Below are 24,083 nucleotides of genomic sequence, written 5' to 3' on the forward strand. Positions count from 1 at the left end.
TAGATATCTACCGCGTACCGGTACTGTTACAGCTGCAGTGCAAGTAGATCTACTGGGATGGCAGTAGAAAAGATCTAGATCAGGGGCCTGTTGCATGAAAGGGTCTTTCATACTCGTAGAACCATTCTACGTAAGAACGAGATATCGCTCAACTGTTTCACAAAGCCGATTTGGGCGATACGAAGAATGGTCCTTGGAGTTGGAAAGACACCTCCAGACATGTCCTACGTAGGCATGATCTTCTTTGGACACCGCCCGCCACCGTCGGCATTGAGAGAAAATGCGTTTACGGCAAGCCACACTGTCACTGACATCACCTTTAAACAGTTTGGGGGGTCGTTCGATTGCACTCATATGCATTTTATCTTGGATGGTGCCAAGTCACGTGGCTGATGGCATCAATTTCAAAACAGAGGTCATTTTTCTCCGGGGTAATCTATAGGCCTGAATAATTTTTTTTAAATATGCTTTCGTTTATTTCCTCACATTATTTTCTCCCTCTTTCCCCACCCCTTTTCCATTAAAAAAAAAAAAAACTTGAAATATCGAAATGGGCGGCAACCTCTCTGACCCCCATGTTTCATCATTAGATAAATATTATGAAAAGACTATGGTAAAGTAAACATGTGTTTATAACGTTCAGCAAAAAATTTAAAAAATGAAATAAAATCAAACACGATACAAAACTGAGATGTTACTAAGCATGCTAAATCATTTCTTTATCTGTTTATAGAAAATTGTTGAATTGGTGTTAAGGTGATGAATGAAAAAATCTGCCGGTAACAAAATAAATAATTGAATTAAAAATATTAGGCCTAAAGCTTATGAATCCATCACCATCATTACAAATAAAGTTAAGTTCATTGTACCTATGATGATAGACAGGGTTGTGGAAAGTCCATACGAAAAGGCTCATGTGGTAGATCATATAATGATGTCTCGACTCCTTAACTATGAAATGTTGAGCATATATCTTTTTCTATATTATTGAAGCCTATGTTATATTAACTTCCATAAAGTTATCAACATAAAACGTTTATGATCATTGTCATTTTAGCATTGTTTCTGTAAAAAGTATTTTTCCCTGTTGAATTGATTTCACATATTTTTCTATGTTTTATTATTGTAATGCTACTTTACCCACTTGACAAGTTTGCAGCAAGTTTCATATTTTGATTGTCCTTGGTTACTTAAACTTAATTTTCATGCAAATGTATGTTTATACTCTTAACACTCACATTTGTATTTCTTGCGTTATATCTGATGAATAAAATAATTAAATTCGATTTTTCACACGCAGCCTCTCATATTTTCCTTTTTAGTCTCATACAATCAGACACGTTGATTTTGTTTACTCCATTCAAACCTCATTTTTACATCAACAAATAACATTTAAAGCATAATTTGCAAAATTATCACTTTAGATAAGTACTCTATAAAAATTCAGAATATTGAAATAATACAATGCCGAAATTACTTAGTTACTTCAATTTTTATTTTCGGACAAGGGTCTCTTTCGTTGGAATATCAATGAAAGGTGTCCTTACTAAAGGGTACCGTGTTCTAGATAGAGGAAATAATGAAAATTTCGATTTTATCCAGGTATGTTTGTGAATCTTCAATTTTTGTTCTCCTTTTACCTCATAAAGTAAGCTCCATACATCATCTCTACTATCGGTAATAAACAAATTATTTGACCTCCATTAATTGAAATAAATTATTTTATGAAAAGTCGTCATTTCGAAATAAAAGGTTCAGGTGACGATGACGACTAAATATTTTTCCGATAATATCGATATCAAACGATGTTGCGGACTTGGAAGACAAGATTGCCTTCGTGAAACGGAAAGCGCTGATTTGTCGCCAATCTTCCTATCTCGGAAGAATGGTCCTAGGACGTTCCTACGTATCGCTCATCTCGTCGTGCAACAGGCCCCTAGACTACTACTAGTACCGGTACCGCCGGCTATAAAAAGTAGATCCAACTTGAAATAGCCTGTAGTCGAAGAACCGTGTAGATCTAGATCTTTTTTTAGATCTACTAATTACGCACTCACTATTACTAATTAGTATACTAACTAATTAGTATACTAACCTCGCACCATGAACTGCGTTTGGCAGTGGATTTCTAACTAGTGGGTCGCGCGTGCTGGGATCCCACTTCTGGTGTCCACAGCACACGACTTTTATGGCTTGATTTTTCTGTGCGCGGCGGCATGTAATAAACCCTTGGGTGCTAAGTACGGTACTATCCAAACAAAACTTGTCTTGTTTTTCGGTATAATGCTCGCAATTGTTACCAGGCATTGATTATTATGGCAAATGAACTTGAACAAAATGTAAGATTGATATGACCTTCTTTTTAGTTCTGAAGATATTCTTAAACGGGACCGGCAAGTGCAGTACACCGGCCGGATAAACACCATGCATGAACACCCTTTTTTTTTCTTTGATGAATAGTGTTGGTGCGCATGCCATACTGTAGATCTAGGTTGTGACTCTCTAACACGGGACTAACATATATTTGCGTCCTCTCTGATGGACAGTGTTTTCCAACTGCATTCAAACCTACCCTGAATTTCAGGCACACAAGTAGTAGTATACAATGCTAGAGCATCAAATTTTGATAGACGTGTTTCGGATTCGGCTTCAGCATACGTGGGACCCCACGATATACGATCTTATCCAAAACAGGTGCTCTAACCGACTCAGTACACTGATCTAAAAAAAAAAACAGGCTTTAACGTTAGGCCTAACTACAAATATAAATGTGTAAGAAATAAGACCAAAAGCTACAGTCTCTGTACATTGGTTGTTCTGCTGAATTACGTTGGCTCCACAATGGGGATGATAGTAAAATGTCAGACACAATGGTTATTCCTGTCTAGAAACTTGTTGTAAGTTCCCTGGTCATCACTAATCTGTTAATATTGATCGATGATGTTTGGTACACTGAGAATAACACTTTATAGGGACTTGAGGATTGTCAAAATGTTATCCCCTTTTGTTAGTTAGTTTTTAGTTCTATTTTAATTTAACTGAGATCAACAACCTTTATTGTTTTAGAGAACATCTGGAAGTACTCCCCCCTACAAGGCTACAGCTTTGTTGATGACATGTTTCATCAGGGTTTTTTTCTCTCTCATTCTTTAATGATTGAAATAAGATACTATATCATAATAGCAAAACAATAAAATAAGGAAAAAAGGAGGGAAAAAAGTGTCAGAATGGAAAAAAAAATAGTCTCACCTAACATACAGTGTGTGGCAAAAGTAATCACTCATAACTAATTGCCAAATAAAAATAAGGCATGGAATAGAGCCAAATACAATTTTTTACAAATTTTTTAAAATCTTAAAAAAAAAAATTTATGCATTTCTTTACCAAAAAAAATTGTTGAAAATATATTTACCCTCAACTCAACCATACATAATTACAACACTTTTAAACGTAAATCATTTCATCAACTTTAGGTTTCATCTGGACCTATTCCATGTTTTTTCAAATTCATTTATTGTAGATCTACAATCAAATTGTAGAAAAGCCTTGTTCAACTCTTTCCAAATTCAAACTCTAAAGATTTTATTTTTCTAAAATGACTGGATGTTGAGTAGCTTTATACAATATTATAATCCCATTATCTCTTTATCTTATCATCATCCTCTTCCCTTCATGAACGACAAATTTCCCTCATTTTCTTTTTACAATCTCAATTCATTTCCTTATGACTCATTCTTACTACTTCTTTTTATGCTGTCTCTCCCTCCCTCTCTCTCTTTCAGTTTTCTCATATATGTGTGCGGGTGTGTGTGTTTTTGTGTTTGCATGGTTGTATGGGATTTTCTTTATGTATGATTTATTTTATAATGTCAATGCTAATTTCATATATGTTGAGACCCTGCTTACAAGCCATCTCTGCTAATTAAGGGTATCCCCCATTTTCATATTATGTCAGTAATAATGTATTTACAATTTATGGTGATTTTTAAAGATGGAAAACAAATTTGAAAGGAATTAAAATTGATGATGTGCCAAGAAATTTTAAAAGGCAAGAAGGCTATATGTGCAAATGTACATAAGTATAGTTTGTGGAGGATTCCAGTCATTTTAAGAGTTTATGAGCACTTTGAACTTAATTTCACCCCCCCCCCCCCATATATCACCCCTTCAAATTATTGTTGTTGAAACTCATCAATTTCCCCTCAGGACCCCTCCACAATATCCATGGGCCCTTCATTCCTCTCCGATCCCCTCATAGAGGATAATCCCCATTGTGATGTGATAATCCCATCTGTCAGCTCTTGGTGTGTTCCTAATCATCATCTCCATGTGGGATAAAAACATTTCTAAGTCAGCTTAATCAGTTTAATCTAATTGTTCCTCTCACAATTATCTAAATCTAAACCATGGCATATTTTAGTCAGAAAGCACTTTTAGAACATTGTTGCTTACGTTAATTAGCACCGCTTGTCATAACAAATTTATGCTTTGGGCGAATAACATATTTTTTTGCAACAGACTAGACTGGTTATTTCTGGTGTATTAAACTGTACTCTTATTGGAACCAGGAATTTTGTTGTCTCAACGCCCTACTTCAATATAATACGTTATGATGTCTAAGAGTGAATTGTATCAAGGCGCTATGGTCTAGTCATTGGACAGTCGATTACGTGGATGACAAGGATTCAAACTGAAATTGATACATATTATGATACGTCCTGGTCCACAGAGAGGGTAATCCTCTCCATTCCATGATCCACTTGCTTTCCTAGCAGTCAGATAATAACAAGGAGTTATCCTCATTACTCACCAAAAATCGGATTGATTTAATTATACCATCAGTGATGTCGTTAGTGATCTTAGACTTGTTGGAATCTGTAGTCTCTAGATCTGAAGATCCCTGTTAAGAAACAATTTCAGGATTTGAATTCCCTCTCCAATACTGACTCATTTGAAAAATCTGTTGTCATGTTGTTGACCATTCTTGCAGAAGCGGAGAAGCTGCAGCGTCATCTGGACCTGTTGCGACAGGAGTATGTGAAGCTGCAGAATCGTCTAGCAGAGGTAGAACAGAAGTACAATGTTGCCACTGCAGCTAACAGCGGTCGAGGGAAAGGGGAAGAAGGCAATTTTGTGTCAAGACTCCTGCTCACTGTTGCTGACCTGTTTGATAAGGAGCTATACAGGTATTGAAAGTGTATTTTTGTATTTGCTCTACAATTAATACTTGTCAAATTTCATCAATTTTGATTAATGCAGATCATATTCTTTGTATAGAGTGGACAATAAAGTGACATGATTTAATGCTGTTCTTGCCATTTCTTAAATGTTATAAGAAACAAGTTAAATTTACTTTGTGACTCATCTCTGAACTAAGTTTTGTTTGTATGAATTGATAATTTCAAATTAATTTGCACTGTTGCAGAGTACTTACTACATATATCCACTGCAGAAGTGGTTCCAGTATTTTACATACATGTACAGACATGTTATTTTTTTAGATACCTGCTATAACATTGGAATATTCATAGTCCCTTCAGACATGTTCATTGACATTTTCAATACTAGTACATGCTATGTTACATTTATGAATCTATGAACATTATTTTAAATAGTGACCTGGTTGTCCGGTTGGCAGGTCAAGAGGTCAAAGCTCACAAGTTTGTCCTTGCAGCCCGAAGTGACCACTGGGGAGTGCCCAATTTGGCTGAAGTACACAGTATTGATTTTACAGGTATACATGTACATTGCATTTCTTTTTTTGCAAAATGTTTTTGGTCCATAGAAATTCTTGAGGCAAGTGTTTAACAATCTTTTTGTCTGTATATGCATTATTCTGCCGTGTACATAACTTTAATCCATTATATTTGAAAGGGCTTTAAGTATGTATTTTCATATTTTCCAATAGACACTAGTTTTCAACAAAAATATCTTTATCAGAGATACAGTAGGCCTGTACAGTGAATGCATGTATTCTGTACTATTACATGTAGTTTTTATTTTAGTGCAGTTCATACATGCATGCTGGTTGCATCATAATTGTGATATCACTCACATGCTACATGTATAATCCTGAAAGATCAGTTAACCAAAGAATACTTAACACCATAAATTAATCAATGTTCTGTTTACGCAATTTTCCTGGGATTGCACAGCTTGTACATTACTGAATAATCCTCATTCTTCCCTTCACTTGGGTATTGTAGTTTAAAAAAAATAATTCTTTATATTTTCATATGCGGTGGTGCTGCAGGGAAACGTAAGTTACTTGACCCACCAGGCCTCTCGTAATAATGAACATTGGTAGCGTATGTTATGAGAAACTCAAATTGGTATTTCTTCATAAATTCATAAAAATGTAATTAGATGCATTTTAATTACATAGATGTGTAGGCCCATGAAAACCCAATATTAAATGAAGTTTATACTTTATAGTTAGTCATCATTAACAATGTCATTATGCTGCTATGAATTTATATGTTACTATTTCGTAAAGTTGAACTTCAAAGCCAATCCCAAAGTATGGCGACTTATATATCAATTTATAGCAACAAGGTGTCATTTGTTAATCAAGTATGGGAAAACCCACAATATTGCAAGGGTACGATTCATGTCACGACCATTGTGGTTCATACAATAGGCATGACAGGAAAGCTCTTGTACTTTCCTTTTCCTAATTCCTTCCTTTAAAGGATGTATAGTTACTAATAGGTGTCACATTGGGATGATATCAATATTCATAATCTTGAAATTTTACAACTTTTATCGCATGGTAAAGCCTAAGGTGAGAAAAAGTCTATTAAGTAACCTGTCAGCATATTGTTTTGGGGCTTTGTTTATTACATGTATTAAAAACCTGTTGTTTGTACATACAATCAATGGACCTGGTTCTTTTGAACATCCACTAATTTGTAACTACACTGTATACTCTGTTTATATACATGTGTTACTTATATCCTCCATTTATCCTCATTATTGTTTACATGCTTACCTCAGTTATACATTTTATCATCATAAACTAAGAAATAATTTCAATGAACATTATTTGTTAATTGTTCTTCCCTCTCTCTCTCTTTCCTCTTGCTTCTGTAATCTTGCTATCCTTTGTATGTTAAGCTATCTTTATAAATCAACTACCATTGTTTTCTTTTCAGATATTGGTCATGAGGTTGGTATGGACTTGCTGAAGTGGGTTTATACTGATGTGATCACATTGAGACAAGATGATACATTTGTTTTAGATCTTCTTAGAGCAGCCAGTAGGTTCCATTTAGAACCATTGCAAGACAGGTCAGTTTCTTGATCCGGGCTCCTATATAGGGCCTGTTGTAGTAAGATTTGCAATCAAACTTCAATCACAACTTGATTTTCAACCCATTAGAAGCTCATTATTCCTTAATATTTTTTATTTGTGTTTAAAATGCAAATCGTTCTGCAATGGCCCCAGTTCCCTCTAAACCATTACAAAATTAATGTAAATGAGTTTTGGATTATTATAATGATCAATTCTGAAAAAAGAAGGTGATAACTTTCAAATGGCATATCTCGCTTCCATTGAGTAATCATACTTTAAAAATAGAATGTTTGTTACCTCATACAGAATTAAACTTTTTGGTCAATATGAATCTTCCACTGAATCTCCCATTTGCAATACAACTTCTGTGATGCAAGTTATTTGGCATCTTATATTTATTCTCTTTTGTGTCACCAATATTGCATTGCAAATCAAAAGCTTGGATATGAAGAAAGGAACTCAATACAAATGGAAGGAGTCATGAAACCACCCCTAAAGTTGGTATCCTAGTTACGCACTTCATTATTAATGTCAGAGCCTGATAAATACTTCTTGGCTTAAAAAAAAACTGATCACAATGTTATCTCCAAACGATAAAAGGATTAAGAAAGTTCCCATCATTTTCAGCCCTCCTACTCCATCCCAACACCCATAAAAAATAAAATAAAAATAAAATATGTTATTTTCCTCCACAGATGTGAGAAGACCCTGATGTCTTCTGTCAATGTTCGGAACTGCATCCGTTACTACCAGGTTGCAGAGGACATCGGTGCCATGCAACTCAAAGGCTACTGCTCTGAACTCATATCAAGCCATTGGGTAAGCTCTGTTGTAATTGAAATGCACAGAATAGTCATGCCAATTCAGGTTTTATACCTTTTGATTGCACAGCCCACTGTCATAAAACCTGTTTATTAAAGCTGCCCATGGGATGCAGAAATAGTGGCAACTGCTGACAGGATGGCCTTTATATACAAGTTTTATACTACACATTCTTTTCCAATAGGAGACAAAACTACTTAATTAAAACAGGTTTCCACTAATGACAGGTTTTCGCTAAGATTGGGAATTTCTAAATGAATCTCTTGGTGACCTGTTTCCATATTGTTTATTAATGTTCTACGATTCTTTTCCAGAATGATTTCACTAGTGAGGACTTTGGCAACATGGCTGCTCCTCTTCTGTACAAGATGTTCAAGACCAAGGCCCCATTCCCTCTTCATACGGCTATCAGGAATAGGAGAGAGGATATTGTATTTCTCTACCTTGTAGAATATGATGCACAGGTAAGAATACTAATCGCTAAATTGTAGAAGCCCTGTGTAAGTGCCAATGAAAATTGTAATATAATAAGGCAGATATTGGTGGTAGCCCCAGAATGATGTTTATTAATTTTCACCATGGTCTAAACCAACTTCCTCTTTGTCTATTCATACCATGCCTTCAACCAGTCCATTGACTAAAACTGAGAGCAAACAAATCAACTTGTATTTTTAGCCATCATCTAGGCCTACACCATGTATATCTCCTGTTACAGGAATGAACTGTCGGAATGTTTGCGCGCAAGTGTGATTTTTCAACTGCCTTACTATATGGTTTTGAATTACATATAGTAACAATTTTGACACACTTAGAACATAGACGGTACCTTCATTTATTTTTTTTTCATTAAAATTAGTATGTACAGTATGTGATGTATGGACATTTTCAGTAAATAATGTTACTATTTTTTTAGTGACACAATTTCTAGAATATCTTAATGGCCAACCCATTTCCTCATGTTTGATCATTTTGTTTAATTACTGATTGGGGAAATCATCAAGTCTAATATTAAGATTAAGTTACTCTTGTGATAAATGTATAATGTAACATTCTGAACAAGAAACGCTTAAACACTCGGTATGGGGTTGTTTTTACCAGGTTGTCTGTAAACATGGCCCCCTATTAAGATATAGCTTTATTGCTTTCTCCTTTTACATTTATTTCTCTCAAGTGCCAGCAATAATGCAATATGTGAGTTTTTCTTCAATGAAAACCCTGATGGTTACCCTATCCACACTGATACCAAATTGAGTCTTGAGAATAATGAATATATTGTGTCTAAACATGATTCTAAGAACACTTATATTCTAAAAATTGTTAAGTGTGTGTATTGTTAATAATCCAGTTACCAGGGAAACTAAATGAGGTTGATGACAGAGGTGATCTTCCACTGGACTTGGCCTTGTCTTCCAAGCAAGAGAGTATTGCCAGTGAACTGGTCAAGCACAAAGTGGACATAGATAGGGCAGATCGTCAGGGTCATTGTCTGCTGCACAAAGCAATCAAAAGAGGTGAGTTTATGACAGTTTTAGATAGTGTTTAGAAAGTTTCTAGCATAGCTTGCAAACATTTGGGTGGCTAGGATAAGACAGTACTTGACCCTCCTCCTTACATGAAAAAATAGACAAGCACATTAAGTGTGTTTGAATTTACAATATTCAAATCTATGTAGCAATTCAGATTTTGTTCTCATATACATATGCCTCATTGACATTAAAATTTTAGAATCATAAGGTCCCCTACAAATCACATTATTATTATTATTATCATCATTAGTAGTAGAAGTAGTAGTAGTGGCATTAGTATTCATATTAGTGGTAAGAGAATAACATTCCTGTCTACAGCAATAATAACTTAAACTTGATGATCTAGGGTGTTATATTGCTCTTTATTTCTTTTAGTGGATGAATTTTCTGCCAACTTCCTGATCAAGTCTAAGGCCAATGTAAATGCTGCTACCCAGGGTGACAGAGAAACACCCCTTCACATGGTATCTGGTTTTAACCCCATTGTGACTGACCCAGCTCAGCTGGAAGGTATGGTTAGGGTAGCAGAACAGATCATACAGGGTGGAGCCAACCCCAATGCACAGGATAGCAAGGGAAAGTAAGTAGGTTAAAAATAACCATGACTGGATTTTTCGACTGTTCTCTGGCTGGGAATGGGGGGGGGGGGGTGAATTAACACACTCCCCCCCCCCCCCCCCACTTTGAGATCTTGGCCACCAATCACTTGTTGACACCTAAAAAATTATGGAATGATAGTAGTGTGCAATGTATTCTACACTGCTGTATGGTTATTTTTTTCATAATTGAATTTTATTTTATATTAACTATGCTTAGTTATTCATAAATCATACTTTTCCCTCTAATTTGCTGAAATAATACTGGAATGCTAACTTTTGGTGTAGATATTGTTTGTAGCATTCCTAACAATTGCATTTGAAAAATTTGGGTTTGAAAATCAATTCATTTAATGTTTCATTATTTTCTTGTTTATTTCTATGACTTTGGCTTTGAACTTTGTTATGATGATGATGATAATGATCTTAATAATCATGAAGATGATATTGTTAGTGATGATGGTGTTTGTAATTGTAATGAGTGTGATGGTGATGATGATGATGATGCACAGCATTTGTATAGCGCTATATATCTGTCAAAGACATTCAAAGGGGCATTGGAGGAGCCAGCCAATCTGGGTAGCCAAGAAGGGCGCGCACACAGAACTGTGACCCGCAGGTCTCTCCTGATAACTGGGATGATGATGAGGAGGAGGACATGATGAGAATGGTTTTGATAATGGTAATGATGGCATTGATGATGGTGATGGTGAATTTCATACTTGATACTTGCGTTATTGAATTCCAGTTGTTATGATTATGGAAAATGAAAGTATATATTTAGACTGAAAATTTCCTTAACTGATATTGTTAACATTACATTTGTTTTTCAGCACACCCATTCACATTGCGATTGGAAGCGGAAACACTGCTGTGTTTGATAAACTCCTCACCCACAAATCGTAAGTATATCTATGTGGGTTTTATCGAATGACTCTTGTTGATAAATGAAAGTTTTTCTTACATATTTATATCTATGATATTTTCATTGATACTTCCAGTGAACATATAAATACAATTTAGTACAAGGATACATTAACATTCTCACTTTTTCTAATAGAAATATATACAACAACACCAAATCTTAAGTGGGTCTTTCCATGAATTTGGGGTACAAATTGTGACATTTCAACATAACTCAATACTATTTATACTGTACATTTCTTTTTGTAGGCTTTAAGACCATACATTTTATTGGAAATTTTGTGCTGTTTTAAAATAATTTTTGTCTCACCTGCATAGCAGAGCAAAGATTATATGTACCGCTTTTCTGACGGCGGCAACGTCATCAACATTGTAACCAAGGTTAAATTTATGAAATGTCATAACTTATAAAGTATATGAGCCTATTTCTTAAAATTTGTCCATAATGGTAATCAAGTATCGACAGTCATCTTGCATGAGTTTCAGGTCACATGACCAAGTTCAAAGGTCATTAAGTGTCAATGAACTTTGACCATGTTGAGGGTATCAACATTGAAAAGGTAAAGTTTTTGAATTGTCATCATAACTTTAAAAGTATCGGGATCTTGTTCATCATGCATTTTGAACAATATAAATTTCCATTAATAAGTCGTTTATAGCAAAGGGTTTCTAATTATGTCTCTCTTCCTCCCTTGCCAGATTTCATGATAAATCCATGAAGATTAAAGCTTGCACAAATAAATTTGATTGTATTATTTTTTTTTATATGACATGCATGCTGATTGCTTGAATGATTAACAGCAGAGATATGAAGCTTGTGGTACAAGGCAGGAATATAATGATTGCTGTTAAAGGGGCACCAATTTTAATTTTGAAGAATGACAAGGATACACTTGATATATACTCTTCTCTCTTTCTTTCTTTCTTTGTCTCTTGTCCAGGATCAATTTTGATCTATTGAATAATGATGGTGATTCTGCTCTCTGGTGGGCTCTGGATAATACTGCCACTAATACCAGTTACAATGATGACAGTCTAGCTGCCAAGCTCATTAGAAGAGGATGTAGTCCTGATGCGATCAACCCACAAACAGGTAAGACCCTTGACATTTGACCTCTTGAGAAATTGTAATGATTCTACCCTTTGTTGGCCACTGATGATAATGCCACTTACTCTAGCTACAGTTATGACAGTCTACCTGCCAAGATCATTAGGAGAGGGTTTATCAAAAATTGAAGGACTTAATCAAAGTTACGATTTTGATAATTTTAAAATTTAAGTCCCTTTTCGATAAATTTTCAATATGATGATTATCAAGAATCAGCAAATGGGTGGGTGTAACTTCAAGTGACAAGGCCGAGTTGATAGGTCATTTGGGGGTCTGTAAACTAACATCTGGATTTTCAAGATGATTTTGAAACCTTAACTCCTAATTCACATTATGATGGTTATCAGATATGATCAAGTACATGAGTATATTTTTATTTCATATACATACAGTCTTGCACTAGGTTTTGATCAACTGGAATATGGATATTATGGACCAATAATTTATGAAAGAGGCAAAATAGAAAAGAATAAATTTTGCAGGGAAGATTGTATGAATGTTCTAGTCAGTAGCTACTCAGCTGATCCCTGGCTGAGCCATTTTGATGTATTTTTGTGTTGATTAATCAATTGGACAGACAATGTCAGTCATTCATCCAGGTTTTAAGTTCGGTATAGTCCCAGACTACGAGGGTTGGATTCACCTTGTACTCACAGAAATCACCCTCGCTACTCCTTCCACTTTACTCCAATCAGTGCATCCTCCTTCCTCAATCCATTTCTATCTTGCTTCCAGAATACCCTATTCAGGTTTTATTACTTGTTCTGATATAATTAGAATGTAATATGTGTGATTTCAGGTGATACTCTGATGCATAGAGCAGCCAGGTCAGGGAATGAAGAAGGAGCTCTTTTCTTAGCTACACATGGTGCTTCGCCAAATCTTGCCAATTTCAAGGTAAGTAATAAATTTAATACACTTTATCTTTCTTGACTTTAAAGCAGTACATCAAAATATGAAAAGTGCAGTCTGCATCACATTAAAAGAATAACCACTTGCAGAATGGTATCCAAAATGAATTGGGTAGTGACCATAATGCATCTTTGCTCTGTGCAAATCAGGGGCCAATTTTATAAAGGACTTACAACTGTTGTAACTTTGCCATTATGGCAACTACCATTGAAACAGGGCTCAGCAGCCAATCATAATCAAGGTTACCATGGTAGTTACCATAATGGCAAAGTTACAACAGTTGTAAGTCCTTTATGATGCAAAGATTTCAGTTACTTATAACAAATAGGGAAAAATCACTGACTACCCAAATTGAATTCAACAAACATCCACAAAAAATAAAAACTAATTTTGGTAAGAAAGACAGGGATATGGCATGCAATATAGCATTTTTTTTACCCATTTCTCTCAATGCATATTACACTTATCGCCAAAAAGACTTTGGCTTAAATATTTTTTTTTTAATATTCTTCATTTGTATTAGGTAACATCATGTATGGTTATTTATTTTCAGGGATAAGTTTTTTAATGGCTGTCTTTATATTTGTTGGGTATTCATGTAAAAATATATGTCCATCTCTTGAACAGGGAGAGACACCCCTCCATGCTGCTGCCAGCTTTGGCCTGGCCCGGCTCTCTGATCTCCTCCTCCAGAAGGGGGCCAACCCCAACACCCAGACTAGAGATACCGGTAGTGACCTCCCATCCCAGTTCAATTCCATTGGGTTTGGCTCTACCCCATCAGAAACTATGTCCTCCTCAGCAGGTTCCAACCCATTCATGGATGAGGGATCCTTTGGAAGTGGTGATGGTGGTTTTGGAAAAGAAACAGGAAGAGGGGATGGAGGAGGAAATGGAGAGGATAGTAGTCTCCTTGTGGCCTGCAAACAGACCCCACTTCACATGGCAGTGGCAAACAGGCATGCGGAAGTAGTTGGTGTCTTCATGGAACATAGAAGTAAGCTCTCACTTTTCTTCATATTCAGTTCATATACTCTTTCTAAACATACTCTGTCAGACTTTCTCCTTAATTCATTAAATGCTGATAAAGACTGTTGTACACAATTCTCCTTGTCACATATTGCTGATATTTATATTGGATGGCTCAGAATGGAATACCAGAGATATTCCAAGAGTTATGGGTAATATTGCACAAATTGAAGATGAGTGTAATGTTGGGCCCATCAAGTAGAATATTTCTTGTATTCCATGAAATAATGTCATCCAATATGATTGTCATAAAATCTACCCCACCCCCCTCCCAATGAAAAAAAAATGATTAAGCAACTCATGTCACTTACCGCAAATCAGTTAATACGGCCTCATTTCGTAAGATCAAATCGATCATAGAAATGTGACAACATCTAGTTCATTTTAACGTCATTTAGTATATTGAGCTCTATGCTGCACATCAAATTACATTGATTGTTGTACCTGTTGTAAATTATGCACATTAGACTGTTTAATACGGTACCATATTGAACAGCAAGTTTTGTACAGTATGAGATATGGGATATTTGTTAGATTTCGATGCTTTGTTCAATATGCTCTCGTATTTAACAGGCAAATGATGTAGACTGAGATACCAATTTTTTTATGCATCGCTAAAACACTATGTAGATAATAATCGGCGATATCAATTATCAATAGTAGAAATTTCCTTCCAAGTACCCAGATGTGTTGTGAGGGTACTTTCCGTGCGAACAGCTGATCATTATCAGTTCATCTTTGTTTACATCAATTTCATGAATGGAAACACTGTCCTGATCCTAATGCTCATGAATCACCCAACATCTCTGAAAAACCTTAATAAATTTATCTTCTGAATATCAAGTTTCATGTGTTTTCAGCTTCTTTCTACACTTTCTATATACATGTACTTGTATTCTTTTGTAAATTGAGACATTGATGCATTACACAGGTAGTACCCAGTCTCAGATTTCTTATAGTATTAATAGTTTATTCTCATTCAGAGGGCTGAAAGACCTCATTGTAATTTGCACTATTTACTAAGCATTATCATGATCTTTATTATCACATGTAGTCCTTGACTTTAGTGGCTACCTTTCTTGAGAGGAATAATCATTTCTGTTTTGTCCCGTTCAAAGCCCAAGCCCTTCAAACTCAAGACGGTATACAGATCATTCCAGACTTCAATCTTCGTGACTCCAATGATCAGACTGTTCTTGGCCTGGCCCTGTGGACTGGTCTGCACAGCTTTGCAGCCCAACTCTTACATGCTGGAGCCAACATCAATTACACTACTGGAGAAGGTCTAACATTGCTTCATCTTGCCATTCAGAAGCAGGATACATCCAGTGCTTTATTTCTCCTTGAGCACCAGGCTGATATCAATATCAAGTCAGTAGCAATTTTTACTCTAAGTATGTTATGTGTGCAAAATTACTGAAGTAAAATAATTACAAATATTAAAGTTGCAATGAATAAAGCAGAATCTATAGTAAATGCCAAAAGAACAATTGTCATTATCTTCACAGATTAATTCAACACCAAAGTTAATCAACATATAGAATGATGCCCTTTATAGAACGTAGTCTCCATGTGCTCCATGAAACACCGACTAGATCAATACCACTTCATATAATATAACCCTTTGCCTTTGACCTTTGACCCCTTATAGAACGAGAGATGGTGAAAACCCTCTTCAGCTGGCAATTAAGAGGCATCTACCAGTGGTTGTTGATGCTCTATGTGTGAGAGGGGCAAACATGAACACCCCTGATGAGAATGGAAACCCACCCCTTTGGGTAGCTTTAGAGAGTGGCCAGGAAGACATTGCCTCAACTCTGGTAAGGGTGCTTTTTAATTGGTATAGTAAGTGGTTTTATTACGGAACACATGCATTTACACATCAGAAAATTATTTTATATGCTTAAGAACTTTGCAACATTCTTCCCAAATGGAATTTGAATAGAAAGATGATAAAAAAAGGCCAAAATATCTTCTTACAGCCTTTATTTTCTGAAAATAAAGAAATGGTAAAAATAGCTGATCAGTGATTGATTTTCCAATTTTTCCTACAGAAAACACACATTCATTTTGTACATACCTACAATATTTTGTGACTCTTTGAATGAGGTAGCCATAGACATACAGTCAAATTTCTTTGAATAATTCAAGTGTTTCTCAATGCATTCGACAGCGACGTTTATGCCACTAGTGAGAAATAGTTAATTGAACAAGGAATCAGAACCCCAGAAAGTATAAGGATTAAACTAGCAGTGATATCCCAAGAAAACTGCAGCGTTTGCTAAAACTGAGGTTTGTAATTGCTTATAAAAGATAAGAAACACTGAGTATTATCGGGTGTAGAGTATACTGATATCTCTGGATTAATGAGCAGGAATAATGTCTCAAGAAGGGTGCAAAATGTATACAGGATTAGGAAATGATTTATTCTATTGTATCTCTAATGTTACAGGAGGGCTCTGGTCCTCTTCCATGATACCGTTAGTTGGAAATATAACCAGACAGGGTCCTGTTGCATAAAAGTTGCCATTATGGTAACTTTGCCATTCAATGGTAACTACCATGGTAACAAGGCTCAACAGCCAATCAGAATCAAGGATTCCATGAAAGATACCATTTGAAGGCTATTTACTATTTACATTTACTATAATAGCAACTCTAATGCAACGGGGCCCAGGTGTATGTGGTTCAAATCTTATTGAGTTAATCATCTTTAATGATTGTTCATGTAGGTACGACATGGTTGTGATACGACGGCTTGGGGTCCAGGTGAAGGAGGTATGCAGCAGACATTACTCCACAGAGCCATTGATGAAAACAGTCAAACAGTGGCATGCTTTCTTATTAGGAGGTGAGCTTCTAAAAACATTATACAAGACTTTGTGGAAAGTAATAAATTATGTTTGCTGCCACCTACTGTTTTTGTTCTTACATTGATATGAGCTGAAAATATGAACCTTGCATGAATGTATTGTGAAAACTAAGAATCATTCTGAATATATAGAATATCTGCCTTTTATTTTTGCTATGTTTCTAGTCCAACAAAACTGTGAATATGTTGAAGTAATTTTAAAAAAATCTTTGAAATATGTGACTGTGTAAATGAAAATAATGGATTATACTTAAAGCAAATGTTGTATTTTGTTTGTTAAATGCTGATTGACTGATCAAAATCAAGTTTTATTCATCATTTGTAATTTTAGTTTATTTGCTTTTTTTTAAGTATGTGTGATGTGAACAGTCCTAGAAGACCAGGACCAAATGGAGAAGGTCCAGATGAGGCTTTTGATGGTCAAGGACCACTTCACCATGCCAGTGAATGGGGTCTGGAACAAGTGGTCCAGTGCCTTATTGAGCATCAAGCAGATATAAATGCCAAGGTGAGTTTCATGTGAATAGTTGAATAAGGACAAGTCTGTAAAGATAATTAATCTTTTGTATGCCTCCAGGGCCACCATTTACCTTTGTTTGTCCTTTACTTTGTAAAACTGCTCAAACCATGATAATTGAGAACAGTACATTGTCAAAAGAATTAGAAAATACAGATGAATATTTCAGGCTCGTCACATATACATGTATATTTGTTTACAGGTGTAAATATATGACATTGTGCTATTAAAGGGGGGGGGGTGACACAATAGTTCATCCTCCTTTGAACAGTAGATTTGCTGCTTGAATTAATGCCAGTGTATTTTTTTCTCATCCCATATCAGGATTCAGAAGGTAGGACACCTCTTCACATAGCCATTAGCAACCAACACCCGACTATCATCAGTCTCATCATGTCTCATCCACTCCTGGATTTGACACTAAGAGACAAGGGTGGTTTGACACCATTTGCTGCTGCCCTCACCTTCAAGAATAACAAAGCTGCACAGGCTATACTTGATAGAGAACCAAGAGCAGCGGAACAGGTATGGTGGTGGTGATGGGAATGGTCAGGCATCCAATTAAAATAGATTTCATGTAATATCGTAAAATTGATCATGCAAAAGTAATTTTTATGTAAACTCCCACTATTTATCATGTAAAACAAAATTTTATTTCATATATTCCTCATCAAAACTAATTCAAGGCAGACACATAGCACATTCATACAATCTAATAATGATACACATTTGGGGGATTTACCAAAGCTATAGGACAGGCTTTAATATTGATTACTATTTGTATATGGTTTTCCTTAGACTTTCATTTAAGCTTAACTGTGCAGTTGATTTATGATTTATGTTGCAGGGTCCAGGTGATCTAAAACTCTTTAAAATAACGGTTTTGAATATATTTTCACAACAGCTTGACAACAAAGGCAGAAACTTTCTCCATGTTGCTGTTGAGAAGTCAGACATAGAGAGTGTTCTCTTTCTTATCAGCGTAAGGGCAAATGTCACTTCTCGTATACAAGACTCATCTCAACTCACTCCGCTTCACCTTGCAGTCCAAGCTGGTTCTGAGATCATTGTTCGGAACTTGGTAAGTTCATTTCAATCATTTCTTTTTTTCTCAGTTTATCTTCTTTTGGTATGCCTCTGCAAGCCATATAAGTGGTTGCTAGAGGCATTATGTGTTTTAGTCTTCCATCCACCCCAGTTTTATCAATCAACATTTTCTAGGCTTGTGTATGTATGCAGATTAGAGTGACAATGATCTGATTATTTTTTGTGTATCAAGGTTAAAGTTCATATAATTTCTATATCTGACAATGTCTAGATTGTACCAGAGCTTAAGAATTATATGACAGATCAACTTCAAACTTGTCTCATGTATTCATTTAGGAGTGACAGTGATTTGTTCAGATTTTAATATCTTCAGTGAATGAATGATTGAATTTATTCAAAACCAAACATGTATCATATACGCATGGAGGCGCGATAGCTTGGTCGGTAGAGCAAGGATTTCAGATTCCGGTGACCCGGGTTCAATTCCCACTTGGTGCACTAGTGCCCTTTGGTAAAGCATTTAAATCCTCATTACCAGATCCCTCGGAGAGGACATTAAGCTGTCAGTCCTCTGGTTGCTTGCTTACAGGCATTCATGCCTTAATAGCAATCTTGTAAAAAATCACCACCATATATTATTACATGGATCACGGTACAGTACATTTATATTTTCAATCTCCCACTCTCACTGTCAAACAAGAGGACAGACAACATAATCCAAAGTTCTGGTAATTTGTAAATGTTTCTTTTACTAATGGTGCTATTTCTGAACTGATTCGTTAAGAAGTTTCCTGCCCTTTTCTGTAAACACAAACACCTTTGATTTCTTTTTGTAATTTTCATTAAATTTTTGTTGTTGTAATAGTTATTAGCCGGTGCTGGTGTGATGGATCTTAACAACCATAAACAGAATGCTCTTCATATGGCTGCAGCTAAAGACCATTCAACAATCTGTAGTATCCTCATTGAGAACGGCATCAATGTGGATTCCAAAGATGACAATGGGAACAGTGGTGAGTATTTTTATTATACTATGTCTACATTACTGAAATACTCTCTAAGGAGTAAAGTTTGTCTATACACTACATGCGAGCAAAACAGAATCCTATGTCTCAGGCAATGATATATCTGTTAAGTGCTTACAGACATTGTTCCAATGTGATAAACACTATATAAAATCGGATAACTAATTTTACTCAGCTTGTTGTCTGGAGGTTTGTGCAAGGTGAAATGTCCCAACACCTGTACCCCCAACTCATATACTATCCCAAATGTCCCTGTGATAGATATAAGTATGGCATTTTTCATTTATTTTTCATAATCATGAGGATAATATTTTCATACTCTATAAAAAACATTCCATATTAACCTCCTTTATCTACTTTAATAGTTGCATTTTCATATTGTTTGAATTACTTTATCAGTTGAATATCTTCTTTGGATATTGCATTGATTACTTATATTATTATTAATTTTCAGAAAATTTATTAATTTACACACTATGAAAAAACGTTGAAACATGAGCATAAAAGTACAGTATTTATTGTGCTTCTATCCAATTATACAAAAACTAAAAGAAAAACTCTGTTCTTTGAGTGAAGTTTGCACTCCTTGTATTGTGTTTGTACAGCTCTCCACATAGCAGTGCAATATGGAAACTTGAACAGTGCAAGAGTACTCCTTACTGAATCAAGCATTGATGCTGAGGCATTCAACATGAGGTGAGTTAGCAGTCAGTCATTGCACTCTAAAGATTATTACAATCTCTTTGTGCTATGTAAGGTAGATTGCCACATGGTCTACACCCTCTTTGTATCCTTTCCATTTCGTCTCATCCAACATGGTCTAATCTTAGTTTGTCTACAACCAGTTCGTCCACTACTCATTTGGTTTAATTGCCATGTAACCCATGTTCATTTTATCTAATTTCCGCTAAACTGTTTATCTAGTTTCCACCTGGTCTAACACAGCTTAGTCATTTGACAAAATAAAAAATAGTAATTAGAATGAAGCCAAAATGAGATGAACTCACCTCAATGAGATCAAATTAAAGCAAGTATTAGACTGAGTGAAGTGTTGAACAAACAGAATTAGACCAAATTGGTAGTAGTCCAAATGGGGCTACAAAAATGCCAACAATTCTGGATTGTTTTTTAGTTAATCCAATTTTATCAATCAAGTATGATTTTACCTGTCAAAAATAGGATTTTCTGATTTTCTGTTCTCTTTCGTTTCTGTCCCATCAAATTCACCATATATGTGCGTGCTGCATGCTATAATGCTAACGGCTGGGTATTTGTTGACTTTATATGCAGCACGGTGCCCTCTAAATCATCTTGAAAATATAATAATAGTGTCCCTGTTCGTTTTTTCTGTCAAGAGGTTGTCATATGTGGGTTAACCCTAACTAGGCCGGGCTTTTTTGGCTGTTCTGTGGCTGGGGGGGGGGTTGATTCAACCCCCCCCTGAGATCTCGGCCGCCGATTGCGCGAGCGCCGCAAAAATTTGCACGCTGGTAGTGTGCGATGTAATCTACGAGGCTGTATGGTAAAATTTTCCAAAATAATGAGATTTTATTTTATATGAATTAATTATGCTAATTTATGCATAAATCATACTTTTTGCTCTAATTCACTAAATAAAGTTCCTAGAATGCAAATTTTTGGTAAAAATATTCTTTGTAGTATTCTTAACAATGGCAATTGATAAAAACTTCGGTTTGGAAATAAATTTCTTATGTATTTTATTGTTTTATGAATTTCTTATGTATTTCTTTGTTTTTGTCTCACCTGCATAGCAGAGTGAGACTATAGGCGCCGCTTTTCCGACGGCGACGGCGGCGGCGGCGTCAACACCAAATCTTAACCTGAGGTTAAGTTTTTGAAATGACAGCATAACTTAGAAAGTATATGGACCTAGTTCATGAAACTTGGCCATAAGGTTAATCAAGTATTACTGAACATCCTGCCTGAGTTTCATGTCACATGACCAAGGTCAAAGGTCATTTAGGGTCAATGAACTTAGACCATGTTGGGGGAATCAACATCAAAATCTTAACCTAAGGTTAAGTTTTTGAAATGTCATCATAACTTAGAAAATATATGGACCTAGTTCATGAAACTTATACATAAGGTTAATCAAGTATCACTGAACATCCTGCATGAGTTTCACATCACATGACCAAGGTCAAAGGTCATTTAGGGTCAATGAACTTTGGCCGAATTGGGGGTATCTGTTGAATTACCATCATAACTTTGAAAGTTTATGGATCTGATTCATGAAACTTGGACATAATAGTAATCAAGTATTACTGAACATCCTGTGCAAGTTTCAGGTCACATGATCAAGGTCAAAGGTCATTTAGGGTCAATGAACTTTGGCCAAATTGGGGTATTTGTTGAATTACAGCCATAAATTTGAAAGTGTGTTGGTCTAGTTCATAAAACTTGGACATAATAGTAATCAAGTATCACTGAACATCCTGTGCGAGTTTCAGGTCACATGATCAAGGTCAAAGGTCATGTAAGGTCAAAGAACTTTGGCCACGTTGGGGGTATTTGTTGAATTGCCATCATATCTCTATAAGTGTATTGGTCTAGTTCATAAAACGTGGAAATAAGAGTAACCAAGTATCACTGAACATCTTGTGCGAGTTATAGTAGTTTTCAAAATCAGCACTGCTGCTATATTGAATCGCGTGATGCAGGTGAGACGGCCAGAGGCATTCCACTTGTTCAACCTTTTGTTTTTCTTTGTTTTTTTCACCAGATTTATTGCACAACCTTTTTGAAGCATAATTATGCTAAAATCAATTGCTTTCAGCTTTTTAAAGTAAAAATAATCATATCTTTATGAATAAGATGAGAAAACTCAGTTTGCATTGACTTTGTACACAAAATCACGTTTTGGAACAATTTTTGGTCTGACATGCACTTACAAAATGTTGCGTAATTTCGGAACCGCATACCCGGGCGTCGTAAATTTGGTCCCAAAAGATGCGCGAGACTTAAAAATATAAACTCTGCGAGTGGTGCGGTAAAAAAATTTCGCGCGGCGGAATGATCGCAGAAAATGTTGAGGGGGGGGTTGATTCAACCCCCCCCCCCCCGGCCATTTTAGGGTTAAGCCCATGTGGTATTAGACCAAGTGAGAAGTAGACGAAGTGGATATAAACCTGGGGGCCGTTTCATAAAGCTGTTCGTAAGTTAAGAGCGACTTTAAGAACGACTGGTGATCCTTTATTGTGGTAAATGGTATATTCATTGGCGATGGTTACGCGCGTAAGAAAGGTTCACCAGTCGTTCTTAAAGTCGCTCTTAACTTACGAACAGCTTTATGAAACACCCACCAGGTAGAAATTCTTTAAGATGCCACAATTGCCGATAGATTCATAAGGGATGATGAATTTTACTGTGTAAGTTCCGTAGGTCTAGGATTATGTGAGTGGTTCAAGTGATACTATATCTGTATTTTTTCTCTCTTTACAGGGGTCAGACACCCATGCATTTACTTGGGCAGTACGGCAGGGATAACGCTGCAGCTATCTTTGACCTGTTCAGGGAATGCATGCCCCAGTATCCTCTAGACAAGCAGGATGCCGAGGGCAACACCGTCTTGTTGCTAGCCTACCAAAAGGGCAATGGGGCTATCTGCAGGGCGATTGTTAGGGCAGGGGCTAGTCTGGGTATCATGAACAAACAAGGCGTGTCTATCTTTAATGCTCAGGTGGCTACCAAGCAACTTCTCTTCAGGCTCTTAGGTATGTACTTCAACTACAGTGTGTTTCAAAACACAATTATTCAAATATTAAAATTTCAGAATAAAAGGTCACAATTACGTATTTCAAAGATTTAGTATATTCTTTCTATTTTGGATGCCTCAACGCACTGAAGATGGTTGCCTTTTGTTGTACAACTGAGAAATATCATCCCATTAATTCTTTTATGAATTTAGATCTTCACATAAAATATTTGCCTTCTCCCAAGAATCACACATATTTTCAAATTTAGCAACTGCTTATCTATTTCTATTTGCATGATTTCAGATATGTTATCAAAGGAGCCAGCATGGTCAGAAAGTGAGCTTTGTCAAGAATGCCAGGTTAAATTCAGCATTAAGACAAGGAAACATCACTGGTAAGTTCAAAGGTCTTGGTAAATATTTAAATGATTCAGGGTATTAAGACTTGACTGTAATGTAATCTCTCTATGTGCAATTCCATAGAATAATAAATCTTTCAAGGTTTCAGATTTTAATTTTCAAGATAATTTTGAAATCTTTTTTTTAGCTTGTATAAAAGACATTATGAATGATAATGCATTTTCAAGTTAAGGTCAAAGGTTAATGAACTTTGGGTTTTATTATCAAATTAATGTAACCTGCCACCCCCAATACCATTAATAACACGCCCAATATGAAATTTGAAATTTTCATTTA

At 35.8% G+C, this 24,083-nt stretch overlaps 1 protein-coding gene across 1 annotated transcript in view; it reads left to right on the forward strand.

The window, feature by feature from the left end:
* Window positions 1-24,083, forward strand: part of LOC129254994 (rabankyrin-5-like) — a 30,158-nt gene that overhangs the window by 418 nt on the left and 5,657 nt on the right. Inside the window, exons 2-22 of the mRNA XM_054893540.2 lie at window positions 4,991-5,186; window positions 5,616-5,734; window positions 7,155-7,290; window positions 7,990-8,113; window positions 8,431-8,580; window positions 9,462-9,627; window positions 10,018-10,222; window positions 11,072-11,140; window positions 12,104-12,255; window positions 13,070-13,167; window positions 13,810-14,179; window positions 15,330-15,582; window positions 15,863-16,031; window positions 16,944-17,062; window positions 17,435-17,591; window positions 17,925-18,125; window positions 18,505-18,681; window positions 19,513-19,660; window positions 20,278-20,368; window positions 23,135-23,406; window positions 23,692-23,782. Coding sequence (XP_054749515.2) covers window positions 4,991-5,186; window positions 5,616-5,734; window positions 7,155-7,290; window positions 7,990-8,113; window positions 8,431-8,580; window positions 9,462-9,627; window positions 10,018-10,222; window positions 11,072-11,140; window positions 12,104-12,255; window positions 13,070-13,167; window positions 13,810-14,179; window positions 15,330-15,582; window positions 15,863-16,031; window positions 16,944-17,062; window positions 17,435-17,591; window positions 17,925-18,125; window positions 18,505-18,681; window positions 19,513-19,660; window positions 20,278-20,368; window positions 23,135-23,406; window positions 23,692-23,782 — 3,463 coding nt within the window. The remainder of the gene's footprint in view (window positions 1-4,990; window positions 5,187-5,615; window positions 5,735-7,154; window positions 7,291-7,989; window positions 8,114-8,430; window positions 8,581-9,461; window positions 9,628-10,017; window positions 10,223-11,071; window positions 11,141-12,103; window positions 12,256-13,069; window positions 13,168-13,809; window positions 14,180-15,329; window positions 15,583-15,862; window positions 16,032-16,943; window positions 17,063-17,434; window positions 17,592-17,924; window positions 18,126-18,504; window positions 18,682-19,512; window positions 19,661-20,277; window positions 20,369-23,134; window positions 23,407-23,691; window positions 23,783-24,083) is intronic.

This window comes from Lytechinus pictus, chromosome 2 (genome assembly GCF_037042905.1).
Source record: "Lytechinus pictus isolate F3 Inbred chromosome 2, Lp3.0, whole genome shotgun sequence".
Taxonomy (NCBI): domain Eukaryota; kingdom Metazoa; phylum Echinodermata; class Echinoidea; order Temnopleuroida; family Toxopneustidae; genus Lytechinus; species Lytechinus pictus.